General features: G+C 47.8%; 1 protein-coding gene and 1 long non-coding RNA gene across 4 annotated transcripts; one reads left to right on the plus strand and one right to left on the minus strand.

Annotated features, from left to right (window-relative positions):
* The first annotated feature begins 3,804 nt into the window (after positions 1–3,804).
* LOC116939213 (solute carrier family 2, facilitated glucose transporter member 11-like) lies at positions 3,805–20,737 on the plus strand. Of its 3 annotated transcripts, XM_032947353.2 has the most exons (12): positions 3,805–3,976; positions 6,266–6,364; positions 8,290–8,450; positions 8,827–8,951; positions 10,225–10,354; positions 11,240–11,388; positions 11,912–12,099; positions 14,344–14,454; positions 16,262–16,363; positions 16,703–16,778; positions 17,650–17,777; positions 20,567–20,737. In XM_032947353.2, exons 1-12 carry the CDS (start codon positions 3,902–3,904, stop codon positions 20,735–20,737), a joined length of 1,515 nt encoding a protein of 504 aa, XP_032803244.2. In that variant the 5' UTR covers positions 3,805–3,901. The 3 variants fall into 3 exon arrangements, with proteins under 3 accessions (XP_032803244.2, XP_032803246.2, XP_032803247.1); XM_032947355.2 differs by lacking the exon at positions 8,290–8,450; XM_032947356.2 differs by lacking the exons at positions 17,650–17,777; positions 20,567–20,737 and adding an exon at positions 16,889–17,572.
* On the minus strand, positions 4,048–20,572 carry LOC116939214 (uncharacterized). Its single transcript, XR_004402384.2, has 5 exons — positions 20,011–20,572; positions 17,571–17,785; positions 14,279–14,450; positions 11,944–12,127; positions 4,048–11,441 (listed from the first exon to the last, which is right to left on the minus strand). It is a non-coding gene; the product is annotated as an uncharacterized LOC116939214 (long non-coding RNA).
* Positions 20,738–24,805: the final 4,068 nt, after the last annotated feature.

The raw sequence follows: 24,805 nt of genomic DNA on the forward strand, positions 1-24,805 counted from the left end.
TTTTTGGATGTCCTAATAAAAAAGAGACCTGATGGTTCAATGAGCCACTCTGTGTACAGGAAAGTTACCCATACGGATGCTTATCTGAAACCGGATTCCCACCACCATCCATCACAGAAGAATTCACTCATCAAGACTCTGCACCATAGAGCCCAATGCATATCCGACCAGGAACACATAGGCAGTGAACTCAAACACGTACACCAAGCTCTTAAGGCTAATGGTTACTCCGACTATACAATCCGCAAAGCTATCACTAAAACCATGAAGAAGGACCCTCTTGAGGAGCCTTTCAAAACCATCACTTTACCCTACATTGCGGGAATCACAAAAAAGATCTCCAAAATCTTGAATAAACACAAGACCCAGGTCCGATTCAACACATTACATAAAATCCGTGATCTGGTTCCGTCTGTAAAAGATGTGATTCCGGACATACAGTACCCTGGTGTCTACAAACTAAGTTGCCTCTGTGGTAGTAGTTACATTGGAAAAACCAAACGACATGTCTCGGACCGCATTCGTGAACACAAAGCAGACCTTAAACACGGTAGGACCAACACCTCGGCCGTGGCAGATCACTGTTATAATTCAATAGGCTCACATGACATTGACTTCTCCAAGACAGAGGTTCTTTGCAAGCCATCTGGCTACCATGAGAGATTCGTTCATGAGGCTATCCACATATACAAACACAGAGACAATTGCAACCAAGAAGATGGATTCTGGCTTAGCAATCATTGGAAGGATTTGATAAACCATTTCGGGTCTTAATTGATTGTTCATGCTTACGGTGGCTTTCAGACAGCACACATTAATGTTTCGTCTCCCCCCTCCTCTTTTCCGAACATAGATGGACTCGTCCATCTAAACAAACTGTCAAATCGCTATCCGTGGTGCTAACGTTTAAAAAATAAATAAATACAAACCGCCACTTCTTTAAAATGTTCTTGCCGTTGGTTTTCACACCTGATGATGACTGCTTGTGTTGCAGTCGAAACGTCGTGAGAATTTTATTGTTATATATTTTATTATTTTATTGTTTCCCTTCAACGTGACTTTACCGAAAGAACCAAGAATATGAATCACTGCAGTCACGAAAGTTTTAAATCAAAACATATACTATGATAATATATGCATTATCCTTGAAACTGATTGGTCCACACCAAGGTACGGCTTTCTTTCTTCTGTTTGTATTTTGACTGCAGGTATTGTGGTTAATGCAGACATGAATCCTCGTAAAAAGGCTTCAGTTTTGTTGCCAGAAAAAAGGGGAAACCCCCTATTATTACATTTTGGTACTGGCAAAGGAGGTCTAATGATGAAAAAGGTCCACCATGTTTTGAATAAGCTATGACTTTGTGTGCCCACGGGGTGGCACTACGCCACCTCAAAAGTGCACGCGTGCTCTTACAATTGCCCTCTCTTCGCTAAGAAAGGTTTCGCTGTGTTTTAACACCGTTTTTAGATACTCCTATAGTTTCAAACAACACAGCATTCGTGTACACATGCAATTTAAAAACAGTCATCAGCAGAATTTCCAGAAGAGGTATAAATGATCGGTAACTGCAGTCCGATTTGGTTGTAATTAGAACACACCAGCACATTACAGTCACCAATTCTCAACTGCTGCAAAGTCTGACTCTGAAAACCACATATCTGGAGTGCCTACATCCATCCTACGAGGCCCATCAACTTGGCGGATGCCAACGATAACCAAATCTGTAACTACCTGGCGACTGCCTGATGTTGTTGGTTGTAACTACGAGCGAAAAGTCGTACCCGAAGCAGTAATAACGTGGCCACGTTGGTCCACGTGACCACTTTATTCACTGGCCGCGTCGGCTGGAGTGGGGCATACGGCACACCATCTACTTACGCGATCTGACCCAACAATTCATTATGAAACGTAAATTGGTCACGAAAGCCCCACGTGTTAAATGTAAGAAAACCTCGTCGTGTAAAATAATAATACAGGCCAGAAAAACACACGTTTGCTCAAATTTATTCTAGATTTGAAGCTTTCGTGATTGCAAGGATCCATACTCTTTGGTTCTATTCGGTAAAGTCACGTAGGTAAAAAATAAAACAACAACAATCGCGACGTTTCGGCCACAACACAAGTGGCCTTCATCAGGTGAAGGGACCGTGCTGTCACGAAGACAGCGTAGGAATGTCTTCGTGACTGCACGGTCCCTTCACCTGATGAAGGCCACTTGTGTTGTGGCCGAAACGTCGTGATTTTTGTTGTTTTATTTTTTACCTACGTGACTTTACCGAATAGAACCAAAGAAAATGCTCAAATTTACTTTGATGGTGACGTTCGTCAATATGACCATAATGCGCAGATGGCCGTGTGTTTTTACACGTTTATCATGTGTGAAACGTACGGTTTTCCGGCCCGCAATAATATTCTCATATTATGATGATGAAGTTTTCTTTGTCACCTACAGAGAACCTCAAAAGGCGAGACCCGTGACCGACAAGTAATCGCTCACACGTGATGGGCAGCGACTCTCCCTGCTAATCACATCCCCACCGGACACATCAAGCGCACTCACAATCCGCCTCAATGAGCTTCCCTCATTAATTACGAGTACGCCCCGCCTCTAAGACCACCCAAACTTCATGAAGAAGTGCCATACGTTTGCCTCCCATTTTGCCGATCTAACCGCATTCAGGTTATGGTTAAGGTTGAGCCGTAATCCTGACCCAGTTATAAATAATACTTTTTTTGAGTTTCATACTCTTTGTTTTTTTTTCAGTAAAGTCACGTAGGTAAAAAATTTTAAATAAATAAAATCACGACGTTTCGGGCGCAACACAAGCGGTTCTTCTTCAGTGCTTTCGCTATGTTGTCCCCACCTGAAGAAGGACGCTGGTGTTGCGCCCGAAACGTCGTGATTTAATTTATTTTTTACCTACGTGACTTTGTAGTCACGAAAACTTCAAATCTAGATTTTTTTTGCGTTTGGCCAATGACCAAATCGCCTGGAATGCGCCCGATCTCGGGAGCAGAGCACGGCTGCGCCTGGAGAGTGATTTGTATGGGGCGACCACAATGCTTATAGGACGGGCGGTTGTAGGCTTCTGCGTGAGGACAGTACAGAACAATGTTGTACTGGACTCCCGTCTATGCTCCCCAGTTTCACCAACCCACACTGACCAGCGTGGTTAAGTATGGTCAAATAACTCCCACTACGCTGAACCGTGAAACGTTACAAAACCTCGAAACTAGTTGCCAGTAAACATGGAACGTTTGGGTCAACGTTGGGACGAACAGTACCAACGACATGCCACAGTTGGCCAAACGTTGACGTGTTTACTGAGTTCGTGAAAAGTTGTACAAGTTACCAAACGTCTCTGACTCCGATGTGCCAGTAAATGACTTGTGCACATGGGAACTCCTCAAAGAAGGACAAAGGAATACAATTTTTCTTAGTGAAAGCTGTCGGCTCCATACACACGCACGCGTATAAATGTTGTGTGTGTGTTAAAGTAAAAAAAAAAACTCATCACGGGAACAAGAAACCACTCGTCTCCACGCACAAAGAGCACGCTGTCTCTCGGACAAAATGCACAAGACGATTTTGTTTAAACGTGTAACTTGTCGTTCGTCGGCAATGGGACATGTGACAATAATGGTGGCGATGATGGGGGGGGGTGGGCTAGCGAGATCTTTCTCTCTCTCATTCTAGCCCCATCCTCTCAATTCCCTCCCTCTCTACCACCCGTCCGCTGATTTATAGAACACGAGGGTGGGTGGGGAAGGCGATAGGGCTTTGGTTGGCTTAGGCTGGCTGGGAATGGGTTGGTAGCCTGGTTGGCTGTCTCTTTGGGCTGGCGGGGACGGAGGGCTGAAAAGGAATCGCCTCTCCGGGAGTCCCGTGGACAGAGCGCGATGCCGAAAGACGGCGGGGAGCCGAGCGAGACCGATGCCCTCATTTTCGAGGAGAAAGGACCCTCTGGTCACAAGGTAAGTCGACGAAAAGCCACGCGTCTGGCGAGGCAGTGGCGCCAACAGATTCGTGAGACGCCACTTAAAAAAACGATAAAGCAATATTTTATTTTACCAGGTAAGACGCACTAGGCGCTCCATAACTCATTTTCAGAAGCGACCTGGCCACAAATTATAAGCTCAACGAAGTTGTTTATCACGTGGAAATTTCTAGCAGCCAAATAGTCTTAAACGCATGTTTATAAATGTGGATGGAAAAAAAACCGGAGGACCAGGAGAAAAAAAAAACACGCGACCACGAGGAGAATATGCAAACTCCAAATATACAACAGGCGTCAGGGTCGGGATCGAACCCACGACTTACATGTATACCAGGCGAGGTAGTTAACATCTCTCCACTGCGGCGCCCCGTATTTAAGGTTGCGGCAGGGAGAATTCGTAAGTTGATGGGTAGCGATGCCAGCTCAGTGGATCTTGGACGAGCCCCGCCGTGGGAAATGCGGAATCGAGAAGGGAGACGCTTTGACTTGCATTATATTGCAACTTTTCTTTGATATAGGCAAGCTCTAAGAACCGTAAATGTTTAGATGCCTTCACACACCCTCACGAACCAACGTGGAGAAGTATGGTCAACGAACCCCCACGACCAGCACGGTAGGGGGAGAGCCCTAAACATTAACAAAGGTCTGTACACGTAACCTCCATTCTTAAGATATATAATGGACATATGACCTTTATTAATAAACCAAGTACTGTAATGAAAAAAAACATACTGTGCCATGGAGAGACGCATGTATATGTGGATATCTCTAGATATACACCGAGTGTATGTGTGTATTTTATGTGTGCGTGCGAATCAAGCGACCTGCATTCCATTCCCACTCACGGCTAACATCAGTAGCCCGTGATATTAGAACCGGTCCTGGGAAGCTCGCCTCTACACCAGCCCGCATTGACAAAGCGTGGCGAAGTATGGTCAAACTCCCACGACCGACACGGCGTGGCGAGGCCTTCATCCATTCGTGGATTTTAAAAGGGGCTGTTAATTATAAAACTTGTGTATATATGTGTACGGTAGTGTAGCAGTTAGTGCGATGCAAAACCGGCCACCCCAGTTCGATTTCTGCTTACGGCCAACACCAGTGGCGATTGTCTGAACCGGTCATGGGTCTCTCTTAGGTCGATTCAGCCTCAAATGGGTATCTGGTATGTGTAAACATCACCACTAAGGAGACAAAGGCGGTCGGGCGTAGTGTTGGCCACCCATCCCCTCGTGTCCCGTGCCGGCCTTCAAAAGTGCTCGCAAACAGCACTTGCCCCAACAGTCTGTGAACGCGATACGGGGGATCTTTATTATTATTGACTGTATTGCATGGAGAGCAACGGTGCAGTGGATAATGCGTTGCGCTACGAACCCAGTGACCCGAGTTTCATTCCCGAGGCTTAATAGAAGTGAAGATCTGAACCGGTCCCGAGCCTCATCCCAAAGGTCATCTCGCCCTTGAATGAGCATCTGGTGCGGTGGAATTAAACATCAGCCCTGCGGTGATCCTGGCGACACCACCCATTTTATAGGCGCTCACTAACAGCGTTTGGGGCTGAAAATGCAACAAGGGAGATCCGTTGTCTTTGTAGCAGGATTGGGGAAACCCTTATTTATTTCTTACCAAGGGCTGAATAGGACTTTCACTTTGGCGGGTCACGTTAACGTAACAATGTAGCGTTGAATGGAAATAAAGAAGAAGGCTACTTGTGTTGTGGCCGAAACGTCGTGAGACTGTAGCGTTATCATAACACTGCGAATAATATTAATACTATAGGCTCACTGTGGGTTTTTTCAGTAAAATGTTGGCAGGGTGAAACTATTCTCCTCTGGTACCCGATTGGTGAGGCTAAAATGCATGCAGTCACAATCAATCGGTTTGAAATGGCACAACTCATATCGCCACGGGGTCGTCTATAATAGTCAAGTTTCCGACCCCGTGGGCTGTCTGTCTGTATCCCCATGAGTGATGGCACAACGGGTAGCGCTCTGCGCTACGAACCCGGCTATTCAGGTTCGATTCCCGCTCATGGTCAACACCAGTGACGATTATTTGAACCGGTTCTAGGGCCTCCTCTAGATCGACTCAGTCTCAAGTGAGTACCTGGTACGGTGTGGTGCTGGGTACCCACTCCCTCGTATGCCGTGCCGACCTTCATAGGTGCTCGCTAACTACACTTGTTCCCGCAGTGTTAAGGCCATACGGGTGATTGATTGTTTTTTGTCTTTGTATTTTGCCTGGCTCCCCGCCTGCCACCCTGCAGGAGCCCTGGCTACTGCTGGGCGCCATGTGCTTCTCGGCCGGGATCGGAGGCGGCTTCCAGTATGGCTTCAACGTGGCGGTCATCAGCGCCCCCACGGGGGTGCGTGTAGTTGCGACACCGTCATGGACCCTCCCTGCTCACCACTAAGGCTGCACTTACAGCAGCAGTTGTAGTGCTCGAAGCACTGGCAGACCCCGTAAAACAACGCCCACAAATAATACACGTTCACTTTACAGCCCCCCGTGTCAATCCGCTGATGAACGAAGGCCTTCCCCCACACCTCGTCGGCCATGGTAGTTGTATTGATCATATACTTCTCCACGCTTGTCAGTGAGGATTGGTGAAGTTCGGACCCGGGACCGGTTCGGCTATAACTTGCCAGTGATGTTAGCCATGGCCAGGAATCAAACTTATTTGACTGGTTTGTGGTGTGATAATCACTGCGTCACCGCTCCACATGGACAAACCTCAATTGCATGTGACGAACACGAACGACGTGTTGGACAAGTGTGTAACACAATTGCTTGCTTTGCCTTCTATCACACCACCTCCATCCAGGTGTGTCCAACTTCATTTTCCCAGTTCTCTCTCCACGCACGCGTTCTCTCCGTCACGTGCAGAACTTTTCCAGTTGCTTCCGCGTTTTACGTTTCCTGCCAGATCTCCCAATACTCAACTATGGGGGTGGTCGGCAGCGATGATTCGTCGAAGAGAAGTTCTGGTTCTCTGGGAGGATCGTTTGTTCACCCGGTGTGAACCGGGTACTGACAGCTGGTGTGGACGTGAACACGTCTTCTTCTCCCGTACAGCTGCTGATGCAGATGGAGAGCAAAAACCGCAATTTCACATTCAGGTGGTCAAGCCGGACAACCGCGTCAGGAGCAACGGAGTGTATCGCTGCGATGTCTCCTTCGTATTTGTGGATCGGGCACTGCGTCGTTATACGCGAACCCCGATCTATTGCCACAATAATTAATTTCTAATCAACCTCTCAGTCAATTGTTTGCTCCATGTAAATTAACCATTGTCTTCTGCTTGATCTCTGCTGTTTACCAGAGTTGCTAAGACAACTTAAAACATTTTTTTGAGATACCTAGATGGTGCACAAGCTTAAGACAACTCGAGAAAAAACTCACACACATTATGTCCATAACACTTTGGCCTGAAAAGTATATAATAGGCGACGTTTTGGCCAATAGCCCTAAGTATGTTGAGTTTTTTTGTTATCGAGTAAACAACCTTCATGATGCACACAAAGGCCTCCGAGTCTTGTAGAACCAATGTCCGTAAAATTTAGTCATCTCTACTCGCCAATTCCACACCGAGGTGACTCCACAAATTCTGACTAACCAACTCTGTGTTCATCGTGCCTGTTAAAATGTGTGAATGGCTGAATAATCTAGATGAGTTGATGGACCCATATCTGCATGGTCATCAGTTTTCCACAGCCTACAAACTCTACATCGCCGCTGTTTTTATCATCGCTTACCACATCGCCACCATCCATCTCAATGGTAGTGGTGGATACCCGATCCATAAAAACAGCGATACACTCCGCTACTCCCGACGCGGTGATCTGGCTTGACCACCTGGATGTGAATTGTAGTTGTTCCTCTACATCTACATCAGCCATACGAAATAATTTTTACTGTCTCCTGCCATCCATTACATTTGCCTAAAGGTAATATGTTCGCAACATTTGCAAAAATCAGATATAATTGTTGGGGAGCGGTGGCGCAGAAATTAGCGCAATGAGCCATAAACCCGCCAATCAATCTCCAATGACCCGCATGGTGAAGTATGGTCGAACAATCCTCACGACCAACAATGGCTTGAGGAGGCCTTCCTCTCGAAGCGGAGTGACAAAAGGGGCTGTACAACTTCCAATCCTAGCACGTGTTAATTCATGCGCGTTGTCTTCTTTGAGTAAGCGTGAGACACATTCTGTAATGGATCGTTACACGGCGGTTGAGTGCCACTCAAATGAAAAAAATGTTTTTTTTGCTTCTTGGCGTCGTTTATAGTTCATCCAGAGGTTTGTCAACGTCACCCACGCGCGCCTCTGGGCCTCCCCACTGAGCGGACACGAGCTCACGCTGCTGTGGTCAATCATCGTGTCCATTTTCACGCTCGGCTGCTTCCTGGGCGCCTTGCTCGCCGGTTCGCTCTCCCGTCGCATGGGCAGGTGAGCCTGGGGATCGGTCGGGTTTGCGACAGGTGAGAGGGTCAAGGGGAGGTGATCCGACCCTCGACCACATTTATTCTGCCCACCCGTTCACCTGCTGTCCCACGTACTCAACTTCACTCTCTCAGCTACAGGCACTCCCAACGACCTCTACATTACCACCCTCTCACTTGCTTAACCTTTCTCTTGACCACCCTCTCATCTGCTTACCGTCTTATCCTCCCAATTATTCATCCTATCACCTGCCCACCAACTCACCCTCCCACCAGCCTATCCTCACCTGCCCACCCTCTAACCTGCCTACCCTCTCACCTATTCGCCTTCTCACCTGCCCACCCTCTCACCCTGCCCACCCCTCTCTAACCTCACCTGGCAGGAGAGGCACTCTGCTCTTCAACAACGTGTTTGCGCTGCTGGGCGCCGCACTCATGTGGGGCTCCCACCCCGCCGCCTCCTATGAGATCCTCATCGTGGGACGCCTGCTCGCTGGGGTCAACGCTGGTACGAGACGGGGATTGCTGCCTCTGCTGGCACAGCCCTGCATACCAGGCGAGGTAGTTAACATCTCGCCACGGTGGTGAGATGTTAATTACCTCGCCTGGTATGCAGGAGGTCATGGGACCGATCCCGACCCTGTCTCTCTCCCTGTGGTTGCATAGATGTTTTTCTCCGGGTCCTCCGATTTTTCCTTCTATGCATTTAGAGTATTTAGCTGCTATACATTTCCACGCGATAGGCCGCTTCGTTGAGCTGTCATTTGTGGCCAGGTCACTTCTGAAAAAGAGCTACATAGCTCAGTGAGCCTTACCTGGTAAAAAATAAAAATAAACTGCCTGCTCACGGCCACTGGTGGCAGGAGGGCTTCCGCCAGAGGGAGCTCTGTCGAGTCAAGTTGATAATTATTTCCTGCTGATATGAGCATGGATGCAATGCTCGTCTCTCTGTTTACAGCCCTGAGCCAGTGGTGGAAATTCCACATTCCTATGGCGCGGGTGAGTCCAATCCATAGGACAACCACTGTTGACTCTTCCACAAAGCGGTACCTATTTTTAATGACCCCGTAGAGAGGATGGGCTGAGTCAACTGATAACAAGGGTCTTAACTCAAGCCCCTATCGAGGGAATTTGGCCTAATATTCCACGTTGGCCAGATGGCTTCAGAAAGGTTGAAGTACCCACACTTTATCTCACCACGCATGACCTGCAAATCGACTTAACCGTCGTGTACCCGTTTATCCTGCTGGGAGGACTGAGGCGATGGAATGTTAGCAACTTGCCCCATTTTTTTAAACCGCTGCGCGCGGGAGATGGAATCCAACCTGTGGACTCGGGACTGCAAGTGAAGTGTGCCAACCATTACTCCACCGTGGTAGCAGGCCTGCCACCTCGGCGATACACAAAACAAAACCCGGGACATATCATTGGGAAAGATGAACATCTCACAGTACCGGAAGAGGAGACAACTTTTTGTAAATGCATTGTCTTGAGTGGTGTAATTTTGTATTATTAATATGCTACACAACTAACAAAAAAATGACATTTTAGGTGTCCCGAAAATACGTTCAGATTTCCCAGGACAGCTTCGTCAAACGGGTGCGATGCTGAGAAAACCAGAACGGGGTGGCAACCCTTGTAGGTAGCTGGCGGAATGACCTCCCTTTCGCAAGCGGTTCAAACGATTATCATGCTAACTGTGGCAGAGCCGTCTGACTTCAGTTTGCAGGCCTCCATCCAGGCGCGGATTGACAGCGGCTGTTCCCGACCGTGCATTGCAGGCATGGGGCTGAATCTGCAGCCCATGTACCTGGGTGAGAGTGCCCCACAGCGGCTGCGGGGGGCCCTGTCCCTGTCCTGCATCGTGTTCCTCACGCTGGGCATCGTGGTAGCGCAGGTGGCAAGTCTGCGGTGGGTACTGGGGGGGGGGGGGGGTCCGGATTCCGGGTCCTAGTGGGGGGGGGGGAGCGGTTGAGTGGTGGGCGGTGAGGAGAGGAGACAAAGTCCGATTGTGAAGGGTTGGTATTGCAGATGTGTGTGTTGCGCCGGGCGGCTGAATCACAGCAAGTTGGCACAGAACGGGGCCACAGCTGGTGCATCTGCCAGTCATCTCAGTCAGTCAACCCATGGCATCTGGGTCTGTCCCGTGACCTCCTGCCAGCGAGTTTTCGACACTCCACCTAGCCTGGCACAAGCGCCGTGGTGACATCACCACCAGTTCGTGGCGAATGGCGGTTGTTGTTGTGTGCAGAGGTGGGTGTGTGCATGTATATGTGTGAGAAGGTGTGTACGTGCAAGCCGTGTGTAGGTGTGTGATCTAGGGTTGTCGCCGCAATATACATTTTCACGATGTATGTTGAACTTCTACATAGCCGACCGTGCTTATTGGAGGTGTGATTCAATATCACTGATGATAACTAACACTGCTGTTGATAATGATGCTGCTGATGATGATGGCCGTAGTGGTGCAAGCTTTGTGGGGAGCGGTAGTGTAGCGGTTAGCGCGCTGCGCTACGAACCTGGCGACCCGAGTTTGATTCCAGCTCACGGCAAACAACAGTGACTATTTATCTGAACTGGTCCTGGGCCTCCCCGAGGTCGACTCAGCCTCAAATGAGTACCTGGTGCGGTGTGCAAACATTGCCACTTGGCAGGCAAAGGCGGTCGGGCGTGGTGTTGGCCATTCTCCCCCTCGTGCACCATACCGGCCTTCATAGGTACTCGCTAACAGCACTTGCCCAGATAGTCTGTTAAGGCCATACGGGGCATCTTTGCCTTTGTTTTCGGTGACCCAAGGGAGGTGCTGGGCAGCGAGAAGGAGTGGCCGCTGCTGCTGGGCCTCACGGCGCTGCCGGCGCTCGTGCAGCTCGCCACGCTGCCCGCCTTCCCCGAGAGCCCGCGGTTTCTGCTCATCGACCGCGGGGACCGCCACGGCGCGTTGGCCGGTGAGACCGTCGCCGTCACCTCCGCCCACTCGCTCCGAGGTCCACCGATTCGTCTGCTCGGGCACCACCGCCGCAGACGAAGAATCACAATCTTTATTTATCCTGGAAGAATACGATGAGCTGTGAAGCTCATCGCCGAGAGGTGCGGTGTCAGCGAGTTGTGTTGACGAAACAATACAAAAGGCAATCGGAGTGCAGGAAAGAGAAAGGTCATCAAGTCGCTAAAAATAAATATAAATTCTAGAAGTACAAATTGCACAAGTACATATATCCCTGCCGATTTGTAAACAACAAATTCAAGCTTGGGGCAAGGCAGCAAAACAACAACAGTCGCAGATCACACCAAGACAACACCCAGTCCCTGAATTACATTGCACAATAACATGGAACTACCGCACGTCCACCCATCCCTAGATCCATCTGATTGTGATCTCAGCAAGACCCACCAACCTCCACATGCTCGCCTGTCCTCCACCACATTCCTGCTCACCTCACCTTGCCCCCCCCCCTGCCCCCCTGTCAGCCCTGCGCCGTCTCCGTGGCCCTGGCACCGACCTGAGGAGCGAGCTGCAGGACATGGAGGCCGAGAGGCAGGCTGTGGCCGGGCGGCCGGTGTCTCTGCTCAAGCTGCTGCAAGACCGCTCCGTACGCTGGCAGATCACCTCCATCGTGGTGCTGAGCGCCGGCCAGCAGCTCAGCGGCCTCACAGCGGTGAGAGTCCGCTTTTAATCACACGCATCTGATTGTACAGTGAGGGAAAAAAGTATTTGATCCCCTGCTGATTTTGTACGTTTTCCCACTGACAAATAAATGATCAGTCTATAATTTTAATGGTAGGTTGATTTGAACAGTGAGAGACAGAATAACAACAAAAAAATCCAGAAAAACGCATGTCAAAAATGTTATGAATTGATTTGCATTTTAATAAGGGAAATAAGTATTTGACCCCTCTGCAAAACATGACTTAGTACTTGGTGGCAAAACCCTTGTTGGCAATCACAGAGGTCAGAGGTTTCTTGTAGTTGGCCACCAGGTTTGCACACATCTCAGGAGGGATATTGTCCCACTCCGCTTTGCAGATCTTCTCCAAGTCATTAAGGTTTCGAGGCTGACGTTTGGCAACTCGAACCTTCAGCTCCCTCCACAGATTTTCTATGGGATTAAGGTCTGGAGACTGCCTAGGCCACTCCAGGACCTTAATGTGCTTCTTCTTGAGCCACTCCTTTGTTGCCTTGGCCGTGTGTTTTGGGTCATGCTGGAATGCCCATCCACGACCCATTTTCAATGCCCTGGCTGAGGGCAGGAGGTTCTCACCCAATATTTGACGGTACATGGCTCCGTCCATCGTCCCTTTGATGCGGTGAAGTTGTCCTGTCCTCTTAGCAGAAAAACACCCCCAAAGTATGTTTCCACCTCCATATTTGATGGTGGGGATAGTGTTCTTGGGCTCATAGGCAGCATTCCTCCTCCTCCAAACACAGCGAGTTGAGTTGATGCCAAAGAGCTCCATTTTGGTCTCATCTGACCGCAACATTTTCACCCAGTTGTCCTCTGAATCATTCAGATGTTCATTGGCAAACTTCAGACGGGTATGTATATGTGCTTTCTTAAGCAGGGGGTCCTTGCGGGCGCTGCAAGATTTCAGTCCTTCACGGCGTAGTGTGTTACCAATTGTTTTCTTGGTGACTATGGTCCCAGCTGCCTTGAGATCATTGACAAGATCCTCCCGTGTAGTTCTGGGCTGATTCCTCACCGTTCTCATGATCATTGCAACTCCACGAAGTGAGATCTTGCATGGAGCCCCAGGCCGAGGGAGATTGACAGTTCTTTTGTGTTTCTTCCATTTGCGAATAATCGCACCAACTGTTGTCACCTTCTCACCAAGCTGCTTGGCAATGGTCTGTCTTGTAGCCCATTCCAGCCTTGTGTAGGTCTACAATCTTGTCTCTGACATCCTTGAAGAGCTATTTGGTCTTGGCCATGGTGGAGAGTTGGGAATCTGATTGATTGCTTCTGTGGACAGGCGTCTTTTATACAGGTAACAAGCTGAGATTAGGAGCACTCCCTTTAAGAGTGTGCTCCTAATCTCAGCTCGTTACCTGTATAAAAGACACCTGGGAGCCAGAAATCTTTCTGATTGAGAGGGGGTCAAATGCTTATTTCCCTCATTAAAATGCAAATCAATTTATAACATTTTTGACATGCGTTTTTCTGGATTTTCTTGTTGTTATTCTGTCTCTCACTGTTCAAATAAACCTACCATTAAAATTATAGACTGATCATTTCTTTGTCAGTGGGCAAACGTACAAAATCAGCAGGGGATCAAATACTTTTTTCCCTCACTGTACATAGAAAGAAAAAAACAAAGCCAAAGATCCCCCATATAGCCTTAACATACTACTGCGGCAAGAGCTGTTAGAGAGAACCTATGAAGGCCGGCACGACACACCGGAAAGGTGGGTGGCTAGCACCACACCCGGCCGCCTTTGTCTCCCCGAGTGACAAAGTTTACACATTGTACCTGACACTCATTTGAGGCTGAGTCGACCTAGGGGAGGCCCATCACTGGTTCAGATCATCGTCGCTGGCGTTGTCCGTGAGCGGGAATCGAACTCGGGACGTCGGGTTCATAGCGCAACGCGCTAACCGCTGCTCCAACGTTCCCTCATCATCAGCGTAGATCTACAACTGATGACTAAAGGCTTCGTGGTCCTGCGCACGAGCCAATCTCGTCGAACCATCTCTGCAGCAGCCGTCCTCTCGAGCCTATTCCCAATCTGCTATTCTGACATTTCCTGCCCGTACCTGCCCCCAAAAAAACACACACCTCTGTGCTAGCGTCACGTGTTTGTGTCTGAGTGCAGCACGACCAAGGTGTTCACAAACCCACTTGCCGTACTGCACACCGTAGTCGCTGAACCGATGGCACGTGTGAGCGTGCGTGTGCATCCACAGCTCTACTCGTACGCCGAGTACGTGTTTGTTGCCGCGGGCATCGCTGCCGAAAGCGTCCCCTACGTGAACCTCGGCACGGGGCTCTGCGAACTCTTCACCGCCACTTGCTGTGTATGCGGGGGCAGCGGGGTGGGGGGGGGGGTGGACACACACACGATCATTGATGACGATAATACATTCCGCTCGTTTTCCCAGGAAAGTGTCACCGAGTCTCACGACTCTCTTTCAGGAGGGTCCTGCGAAGTTTTCGTAGTAGGAGGTGGGGGGGCGATGTATGGACTATATGTTGAACTTATTTCGCAACGTACATAGCAAATCCGTGCTAAGCGGTGGTGCGGGGGAAGGGCAACAAATCACAAAAATCAGTTCTAAAGAAATTCGTTTTCAATATAGATTCACGATTGCTGTATAAATTCCAATTGAGTCATTTGTCGGTGATCTTTCGGCATTGGGGTTTTTGGCCAATACCAGTTACGCTGTACGGTTGTTGAAGGAAATTGGAGAACCCTGAAAGAAACCCATGAGGAAAAGGGGGATAACATATAAACTCCACGCAGATTGACGCCAGCATAGTGACCTGTTGCGAATGACATGGCGGTATTTTGTTACGCCCACTCTGAAGCAGACGGCGCGTGGTATGGTTAACACACTCGCAGTATTACTAAACTAAACTTTTTATTTCACCAGGTAAGGCCCACCGAGCTATACAGCTCTTAATCTTGATTTGAAGCTTTCGCGACTGCAGGAATTCATACTCTCTGGTTCTTTCGCTAAAGTCACGTGGGTAGAAAAAAATAATAGATGACGACGTTTCGATCGCCACACAAGCAATAGTCTTCAGGTGGGAGAGATTGCTTGTGTGGGGATCTCAACGTCGTGATCTATAATTTTTTCTACCGACGTGACTTTACCGAAAGAACCAAAGAGTATATAGTTCTTTTTCAGAAGTCGCCTGGCTATAACAAGTAATAGCTCAACGAAGTGGCTTATCACGTGGACATTTATAGCAGCCAAGTACTCTGAACGCTTGTTGATGCTAAATGTGGAGGTAAAAACCGGAGGACCTGGAGAAAAATCCACACAACCACGGGGAGAACATGCAAACTCCAATTATACAGGCATCAGGGTCGGGATCAAACCCACAACTGCCTGCAGAACAGGCGAGGTAGTTAACATCTTACCACCACGGAGCCCCAGGGTGGCGACTGGATTCGAACCACGACTCTCTGCAACAAGTGGCGAACGCTCTCCCGATGGGCCATGATGCATGATTGATCAATTATTGGTGATGCTGATTGATTGATGATTATGATAGGGGAATGATGTCCTCTGGGTATTTCGGTAAAGTCACGTAGATGGGTTGAAAGAAAATAACAAAATATCAAGCAAAAAACTACGACGTTTCGATCGCAACACCAGAGGACGTTATCAGGAAAAGCCTTTTCCTGATGACGACCGCTTATGTTGCTATCGAAACGTCGTAGTTTTTTTGTAATTTTCTTTTCTTTCAACCTATCCAAGTGACTTTACCGAAAGACCCAAAGAATATGAATTCCTGCAGTCACGAAAGCTTTAAGTCAAGATTTAAGGGAAATTATGGTAATGGTTATTGATACCTTTGAGGAAGATGACGATTGTGTTATTACTGTTAATAAAGATGATCGTATTATAATGAAATGCAGATGCTGCTGCCGATTATGATAGTGCTGCCGATAACCCTGCTGCCTGAGTATGATGATACTAATGACGCTGCTTCGATTACTGACGCTGCCGAGCCGCGAGCACACTCCCCCCTCTCTCTGTCCCCACCTATTACCCCTTCTTACCTCCTGATCACCGATGTTCTAGACGCGTCGCCTCCCGTACCAATCTGCCGCAAGGCAATGCCGTGCGCGCGTTGTCGACATGCTGGCTGCAGGGGATGTTGGTGGAACGCACGGGCCGGAGGAAGCTGCTGGTTGCTGGCTACCTCGCCATGGCTGTCTGCTGCTGCATCAACACACTGTCTCTGGCCCTCCTGGTGAGTGGCGCACACCCCAGTCCCCTGAGCAACTACAACCACGGGTGGGTTATCTGTAGAGTTTTTACAGCCGTACGACGAACTTTACTGAGATATTAACTACCTTTGCGAGCCTGGCCACAAATGATAAGCTCAACGAAGTGCCTGATCACGTGGACGCTTACAGCAGCCAAATACTTTAAGCGCGTGATGTTGATTCTAAATGTGGAGGGAAAACCGGAGGACCCGGAGAAAAATCGACACTACCACGGGGAGAGAGATACCCAAACTCCAAATATACAGCAGGTGTCAGGGCCGGGATCGAACTCACGATCTCCTGTGCCCACGTGCGCGTCGCAGGAACGCGTTTCATGGATGCCCTACCTGAGCGTGGCCAGCATCTTTGCCTATATCCTCAGCTTCGGCATCGGCCCCGGTGAGTGATCCCCCGCGACCAAAAAACGTCGTTGTCATTGTTGTCGTTTGCGTTCGAAGGCAACGCCGCTGACGGTACCATGCGCTGTGCGTGCAACTGTGGCTGTGCAGACGGCTGTGCAGATGGCAAGTCTCTGGTTCCCACATTGGTCGCACGTGTGGCTTGATCCAGCCTGTGGAGAGTTTAATCGATTACGAAGTTCACAAGGTTGTATTTTTGTCTCGGTTGTGCGGCTACGTCTCTCAAGCTGCGCCCTGAAACACGTAGCCCAGGGTTTCCCAAATTCCAGCTGTCGCAACACGCTACGTCTTTCCACGTTTACCAATTTTATCCCCCCCCCCCCCATTCTAATAAACTCGTTGCATGCTGCCCACGCCTGATGATTGTGAAACTCGTCCCAAGTGACCACGCTGAGCAATTAATGCTGACATGACAATGTCAATTTTAATCGGCTTTATTAATGCGGACAGTGTTAATTGCTTTGCGTATCACGTGAGACGTGTTTAACAATAATTTCTATTTGGATGGCGTTGGAGTTAATTTGTAAACGTGTAAAGGCGTAACTTGGTGGGGGGTCGTGTTAAAGTACCCAGTCAACATGCAACGTTAAGCCAACGTTGCCATGTGGGTTGAACCGTTGGGCCAACACTGGCACAGCGTTGCATGTTTAATCGGTATTAGCCATCTCAGATTTGCTCATCAGTCATAAAAAAATCGATGAAAATCAATGGCAGATAAACCCAGGATCTCAACATCACCACCAGCGCGATACTTCTACAACTGGTACATTACCCCCTTGGGTCGCTGGGTCGCCTTGCAGAACTTCCTCCGGTGAGCCGAGAACCTCTGACCCGCGTGCGCGCCACCCCAGGTGGAGTGACGGCCATCTTGGCCGCGGAGCTGTTCACGCAGGAGGCTCGTCCTGCAGCCTTCATGCTGAGCGGATCGGTGATCTCCCTCAGCCTGCTAGCCGTCAGCCTCGTGTACCCCTTCCTCATGGTGAGATCCTGCGCACAGCCATGTACACCATCAGACCCCGACACCATCAGCCCCGGACCTTGACCCTGGGATGCCGGACTGAAATCACTGACACTGTGCAGTGCTCGAGTCTCGATGACCTATTTGGGCAATGATGTATAATTGCTCGCGTGATGACGTATTTAATAAGATGTTAAATGTCTTGTATCAGGTTTATGCAAGAGCTTGAAACAATGTACAGTGAGGGAAAAAAAGTATTTGATCCCCTGCTGATATTGTACGTTTGCCCACTGACAAAGAAATGATCAGTCTATAATTTTAATGGTAGGTTTATTTGAACAGTGAGAGGCGGAATAACAACAAAAATCTAGAAAAACGCATGTCAAAAATGTTATAAATTGATTTGCATTTTAATGAGGGAAATAAGTATTTGACCCCCTCTTAATCAGAAAGATTTCTGGCTCCCAGGTGTCTTTTATACAGGTAACGAGCTGAGATTAGGAGCACCCTCTTAAAGGGAGTGCTCCTAATCTCAGCTTGTTACCTGTATAAAAGACACCTGTTCACAGAAGCAATCAATCAATCAGATTCCAAACTCCACCATGGCCAAGACCAAAGAGCTCCCCAAGGATGTCAGGGACAAGATTGTAGACCTACACAAGGCTGGAATGGGCTACAAGACCATTGCCAAGCAGCTTGGTGAGAAGGTGACACACTACGCCGTGAACGACTGAAATCATGCAGCGCCCGCAAGGTCCCCCTGCTCAAGAAAGCACATATACATGCCCGTCTGAAGATTGCCAATGAACATCTGAATGATTCAGAGGACAACTGAGTGAAAGTGTTGTGGTCAGATGAGACCAAAATGGAGCTCTTTGGCATCAACTCAAGGAATGCTGCCTATGACCCCAAGAACACCATCCCCATCGTCAAACATGGAGGTGGAAACATTATGCTTTGGGGGTGTTTTTCTGCTAAGGGGACAGGACAACTTCACCGCATCAAAGGGACGATGGACGGGGTCATGTACCGTCAAATCTTGGGTGAGAACCTCCTTCCCTCAGCCAGGGCATTGAAAATGGGTCGTGGATGGGTATTCCAGCATGACAATGACCCAAAACACACGGCCAAGGCAACAAAGGAATGGTTCAAGAAGAAGCACATTAAGGTCCTGGAGTGGCCTAGCCAGTCTCCAGACCTTAATCCCATAGAAAATCTGTGGAGGGAGCTGAAGGTTCGAGTTGCCAAACGTCAGCCTCGAAACCTTAATGACTTGGAGAAGATCTGCAAAGAGGAGTGGGACAAAATCCCTCCTAAGATGTGTGCAAACCTGGTGGCCAACTACAAGAAACGTCTGACCTCTGTGATTGCCAACAAGGGTTTTGCCACCAAGTACTAAGCCATGTTTTGCAGAGGGGTCAAATACTTATTTCCCTCATTAAAATGCAAATAAATTTATAACATTTTTGACATGCGTAATTCTGGATTTTGTTGTTGTTATTCTCTCACTGTTCAAATAAACCTACCATTAAAATAATAGACTGATAATTTCTTTGTCAGTGGGCAAACGTACAAAATCAGCAGGGGATTAAATACTTTTTTCCCTCACCGTATATACATTATATCACACCAAGTTACTTGGATACGTCCTTACAACCTATGGTAAATAGCAATATTGTATCTCCATCTACATTAAAACCTCCAAAAACATCCTCCAATAGTTTGTGCATTCCTAGCATTTGCGGTTTCCCCACGGTTCACAGAAACTCCTGCAATTCGCGGCGGCAAAAGCCCTAGAGTCCGTGAGTTTCGACGCATATTTTTAAAGAACATCAAAACTCCAAGAACCACGTTGATATGGGTGGACCACATCGCAGATCTCGTAATCCACTGGTTCCATAATCAGTGGAAAGATTTTCGTGTTGACACAGTGTACCGCTAACTGCAGGAGAAATCAGCTGCTCCTAGAAGAGATCCAGAATTATGCAATTATTTTTCACGAATTGCAGGGTCAAGTCTCACGGACTACAGCAGGAGTCACGGACCGCTGGTAATCCGTGAATTGCAGGAATTCCACTTTCCCTAGCATCGCGGAATTTTGTTGGAGTTCTAAAGTATATCTCTGTCTACCTGTCACATGTGTGAACCTTACACCCGTCAGTCACCTGCGTATAAACCACACACCTGTCAGACACACACCTATCACGATGCGATACTTGTACGTGCATTATGCAATGTCGACATATGACCGCACCTCAAGTCCACTGCTCAAAACAGTCGGGATAATCATCCTGTTAGACGTCGAGGCAGCCCATTGTACGTGATTGATGAAAAAAGTAAGGTTTTGAGTCTGGGACCTGAACAGGGCAAGGGAGTGGATGGGACAGAAAAGGGAAAACTATAAAAAAACTATAAACGATTTTATTTTACCCGGTAAGACCCATTGACCTATGCGGCTCTTTTTCAGAAGCGACCTGACCACAAATGATAGCTCAAGGAAGTGGCTTATCACGTGTAAATGTATAGCAGGAAAATACTCCAAACGCGTGATGTTGATTCTAAATGTGGAGGGAAAAACAGGAAGACCCGGAGAAACAATCCACGCGACTACGGGGAGAGAGACACGCAAATTCCAAATATACAGCAGGCATCAGGGTCGGGATCGAACCCACGACCTCCTGTATACCTGGCAAGGTAGTTAACATCTCCAAGCCACCGTGGCACCCCTAAGGGAGTCGATGGGACACCTGCAGCCGCCGAACGAACCCCTCATACGCCGTCACCCGTGCCCTCGCGCTTCTCTCTTGCAGATGATGCTGGGTCCCTTCACGTTCTTGGCGTTCGCCGCGGCGTGCATGCTGTGCGCGCTCTACACGGGGCTTGTGCTACCCGAGACGCGAGACCGCTCCTTCCTCGAGATCAGCCGCGACTTCCAGTCTCTCAACGCGGACAAGCGAGCAGCACGGAGCCGCACGCCCTGACCCAGTGTGGGGAGCTGAGATTCCACAAGGAAAGTCGGGTGGGGTGGGGATGACGAGATAGGGCGGTGTGATGCGGTCCGTCAGTGGCGGGATCCGATGCTTGTTGCGGAGATTCCCGGTTGGAGCCCCGCGGTCACCCTAGTTAATACTGCAGGGGTATTAAGCTTCTCAGTGGAATGTCACGTGCGTGCTGAATTTGCCAAATAAACACATTCTCCTGCGGAGGGAGCTGGCAGGAACGTTGGGTTGCTCGGTCAATGGCCAGGGTCAACGGCAGCACCACGTGGTGTATTCCGCAAATATGCCCGACTGTGAGGGCGGGCACAAGCCGGCGTGAGTAGGTTAAACGTTGAGTTTTATAAGGGCACCACGGGGTGACCAGCCCCTCCCCCCCACCCAGCCCCACCCCCCACCCAGCCCCACCCTGCCCCTCCCCATCCAGCCCCACCCTCCCCACCGCACCGAGCCCCTCCCTCCCCACTCAGCCCCTCCCCACCCTCTCCACCCAGCCCCACCCCTCCCATTTTTGGATGCACGACGGATGGACGGACACAATAATCCCCTATGGGCTGGAGGTTCCTACCAGTATTAACAAATTTAATATGGGGCAGTCTGTGAATCACTGCGCTACAGCCATACCTCCCACCATCCCCAATTTCACTGTTCTCACTTTGTGATGTTAAAATGAATGCACTGTTACACCACATGTAGACTTTTTGATTACGGACAATGTCTGAGATGCATATGATTGACTAACCAGTCTTTAAACACTTCAATAAAACAGAAACTACGGAAGAAAAAGTTCAAAGCGTTTTTTTTCACTCAAGAGATTCGAATGTTGTCCGGAAATCTCTCCACGCGAAAAACTAGATCACTTTGAAAGTGCCAACTGCAGTAATTACACGACTTGCTAATTAACAATTAACACCCGTAATGTAACCCTGCTATGTATAACACAGATTACATCACTGGAGCGTCAATTAAACGTTTTTATTTTAATGTTTGTATTTAAAAAAAAATACAATAAACGCGTCAATTTTAAGTGCTGGCTTGAACCCTTTGTGAGTGCTTTACACGAAGAAGACTTCGCCAGATGTTAACCACATTTCGTACGTTTCTCAATGACGTTGTCGAATTCACAGTTACTCCGGCTGCTACCCATTTCGAAGCCATTTTCATGAGATTTAGCGGTTCGGCTTAGGGGCCGTCCATAAATGACGTCACGCACCTGGGGGGGGTCAGACATTTGTGACGATGTTTGACGACGACGGGGGGGGTTGAGAAATGTGACGTCACATCAAAATGCGCAACTTTAAATAAATATAGACAACACGTTCCACTTAATTAAATTGACTTTTTAATAAATGTTTTCTCCTACATCAGAGTGCAGCGCCACATTAAATAAGCACTACAATGACAATAGTTTAAAGATATTTGAAGCATGTTTTATTTGGGGGGGGGGCAGAGCTTTGTGACGTCATATTTGAGGGGGGGTCTGACTTTTTGTGACACCGTGTGACGAGGGAGGGGGGGTAAAAAATCGTCCAAAATCGCGTGACGTCATTTATGGACGGCCCTTTATCTTGGCACCATTATTATGGGACCTTTTTTGATGTTGCCATAATCAAAGTATGAAAAACAAGAATAGGTTTTTACCCTTTCTGGCAATACAATAGGAGGTGGTTAAGATGTTCAACACCAAATAGAAACCTTTTGCAAGAAATAAAGTACTGCATTGACCACAAACAGTACTTGTGGTGACCATGAAAACATTTTCTGCTAATATAAAGGCAGTCTTTGAAACTGATTGACCTACACCAGACAGCAGACTTCTTCAGAGACAATGGCGAAATAATATCAGAGTATGTTTATATTATTTGGTTCTTTGTGTAAAGTCACGTAGATAGAAAATAAGAATACAAAAGAAAGTTATTAAAATTTTAAATAAAAAAACCCCATGAATTTCTTACTTTTTTATTGCTGAAAGAACCAAGAATAAGCCTACATTATAGACTGCCAGTACACTCACTCCAATTAAGAACAGGCTACAGTCTACATTATAGACTGCCAGTACACTCACTCAGGTTAAGAACCAGGCTAAAGTCTACATTATAGACTGCCAGTACACTCACTCCAATTAAGAACAGGCTACAGTCTACGTTATAGACTGCCAGTAGACTCACTCAGGTTAAGAACCAGGCTACAGTCTACATTATAGACTGCCAGTACACTCACTCCAATTAAGAACAGGCTACAGTCTACGTTATAGACTGCCAGTACACTCACTCAGGTTAAGAACCAGGCTACAGTCTACATTATAGACTACCAGTACGCTCACTCCAATTAAGAACCAGGCTACAGTCTACATTACAGACTACCAGTACACTCACCCAGGTTAGGAACCAGGCTACAGTCTACATTATAGCCTGCCAGTACACTCACTCCAATTAAGAACCAGGTTACAGTCTACATTATAGACTGCCAGTACACTCACTCCAATTAAGAACCAGGCTACAGTATACATTATAGACTGTCAGTACGCTCACTCAGGTTAATAACCAGGCTACAGTCTACATTATAGACTGCCAGTACGCTCACCGAGGTTAAGAACCAGGCTACAGTCTACATTATAGACTGCCATTACGCTCACTCCAATTAAGAACCAGGCTACAGTCTACATTATAGACTGCCAGTAAACTCACTCCAATTAAGAACCAGGCTACAGTCTACATTATAGATTGCCAGTACACTCACCCAGGTTAAGAACCAGGCTACAGTCTACATTATAGATTGCCAGTACACTCACTCCAATTAAGAACCAGACTACAGTCTACATTATAGATTGCCAGTACACTCACTCCAATTAAGAACCAGGCTACAGTCTACATTATAGACTACCAGCGCACTCACCCAACTTAACCAGGCTACAGTCTACATTATAGATTGCCAGTACACTCACTCCAATTAAGAACCAGGCTACAGTCTACATTATAGACTGCCAGTAAACTCACTCCAATTAATAACCAGGCTACAGTCTACATTATAGACTGCCAGTAAATTCACTCCAATTAAGAACCAGGCTACAGTCTACATTATAGACTGCCAGTAAACTCACTCCAATTAAGAACCAGGCTACAGTCTACATTATAGACTGCCAGTACACTCACCCAGGTTAAGAACCAGGCTAGTCTACATTTGTGTATTTTATAATTTTTATTATTTTTTCACTTTATTTTTTAATATTCTTTTTATATCTACGTGACTTTACCGAAAGAACCAAATATTATGAATTCCTGCAGTCACGAATGTTTTAAGTAAAAATTCAGAGCATGTTTGTTTGCATGTTCACAAGCACTGTCTGGTTAATGCAGAACTTCATTCCTTACAAAATGTATCCATTTGGTGTTTGCACATCTTAACACCGCTTTTATTACCAGAAAGGGTAAAAAATATATATTCTTATTGTTCAGAGGCACTGTTGTTACCACCCCTGTAGTTTTATAAGATGTTTACCTATGCTGTACATGTGAATGTAATTATTGGGTTTTATCGTTCTTCATTGTATCTATATCGCCCGTTTTGTTTATTATTTTTTTAAATCTCTTTGGGGCCGTCCATAATGACGTCACGCACCTAGGGGGGGGGGGGGTCAGACATTTGTGACGATGTGTGAGGGGGGGGGGGTGAGAAATGTGACGTCACATCAAAATGCGCAACTTTAAATATAGACAACACGTTCTACTTAATTAAATCGACTTTTTCATAAATGTTTTCTCCTACAGCGCCACATTAAATACGTACTACAATGACAATATTTTAAAGCATGTTTTATGTTTTTTTGGGGCGGGGGGGCAGAGCTTTGTGACGTCATATTTAAGGGGGGGTCTGACTTTTTGTGACGCCGTGTGACGAGGGGGGGGGGTCAAAAAACGTCCAAATCCGCGTGACGTCATTTATGGACGGCCCCTTGAACGTTCGTGTTAAACCATCAATGTCAGTCGCGTGAGCCTCCCCATTCTGCAACGGTGCCGCCCCGTGTCATTTCCCGCGCTTTTTCCCCCCCCTCCC

This window comes from Petromyzon marinus, chromosome 5 (assembly GCF_048934315.1).
Source record: "Petromyzon marinus isolate PM22_M1 ecotype Great Lakes invasive population chromosome 5, UKy_Petmar_22M1.pri1.0, whole genome shotgun sequence".
Lineage (NCBI taxonomy): Eukaryota > Metazoa > Chordata > Hyperoartia > Petromyzontiformes > Petromyzontidae > Petromyzon > Petromyzon marinus.

Bases quoted from the DNA above. Each gene is read 5' to 3' on its own strand.
- LOC116939213 (XM_032947353.2), top strand. From the start codon at position 3,902: ATGCCGAAAGACGGCGGGGAGCCGAGCGAGACCGATGCCCTCATTTTC. The intron at 12,100-14,343 runs GTGAGAGTCCGC...GTGCATCCACAG, and splicing joins AGCTCAGCGGCCTCACAGCG to CTCTACTCGTACGCCGAGTA. The intron at 17,778-20,566 runs GTGAGATCCTGC...TCTCTCTTGCAG, and splicing joins TCGTGTACCCCTTCCTCATG to ATGATGCTGGGTCCCTTCAC.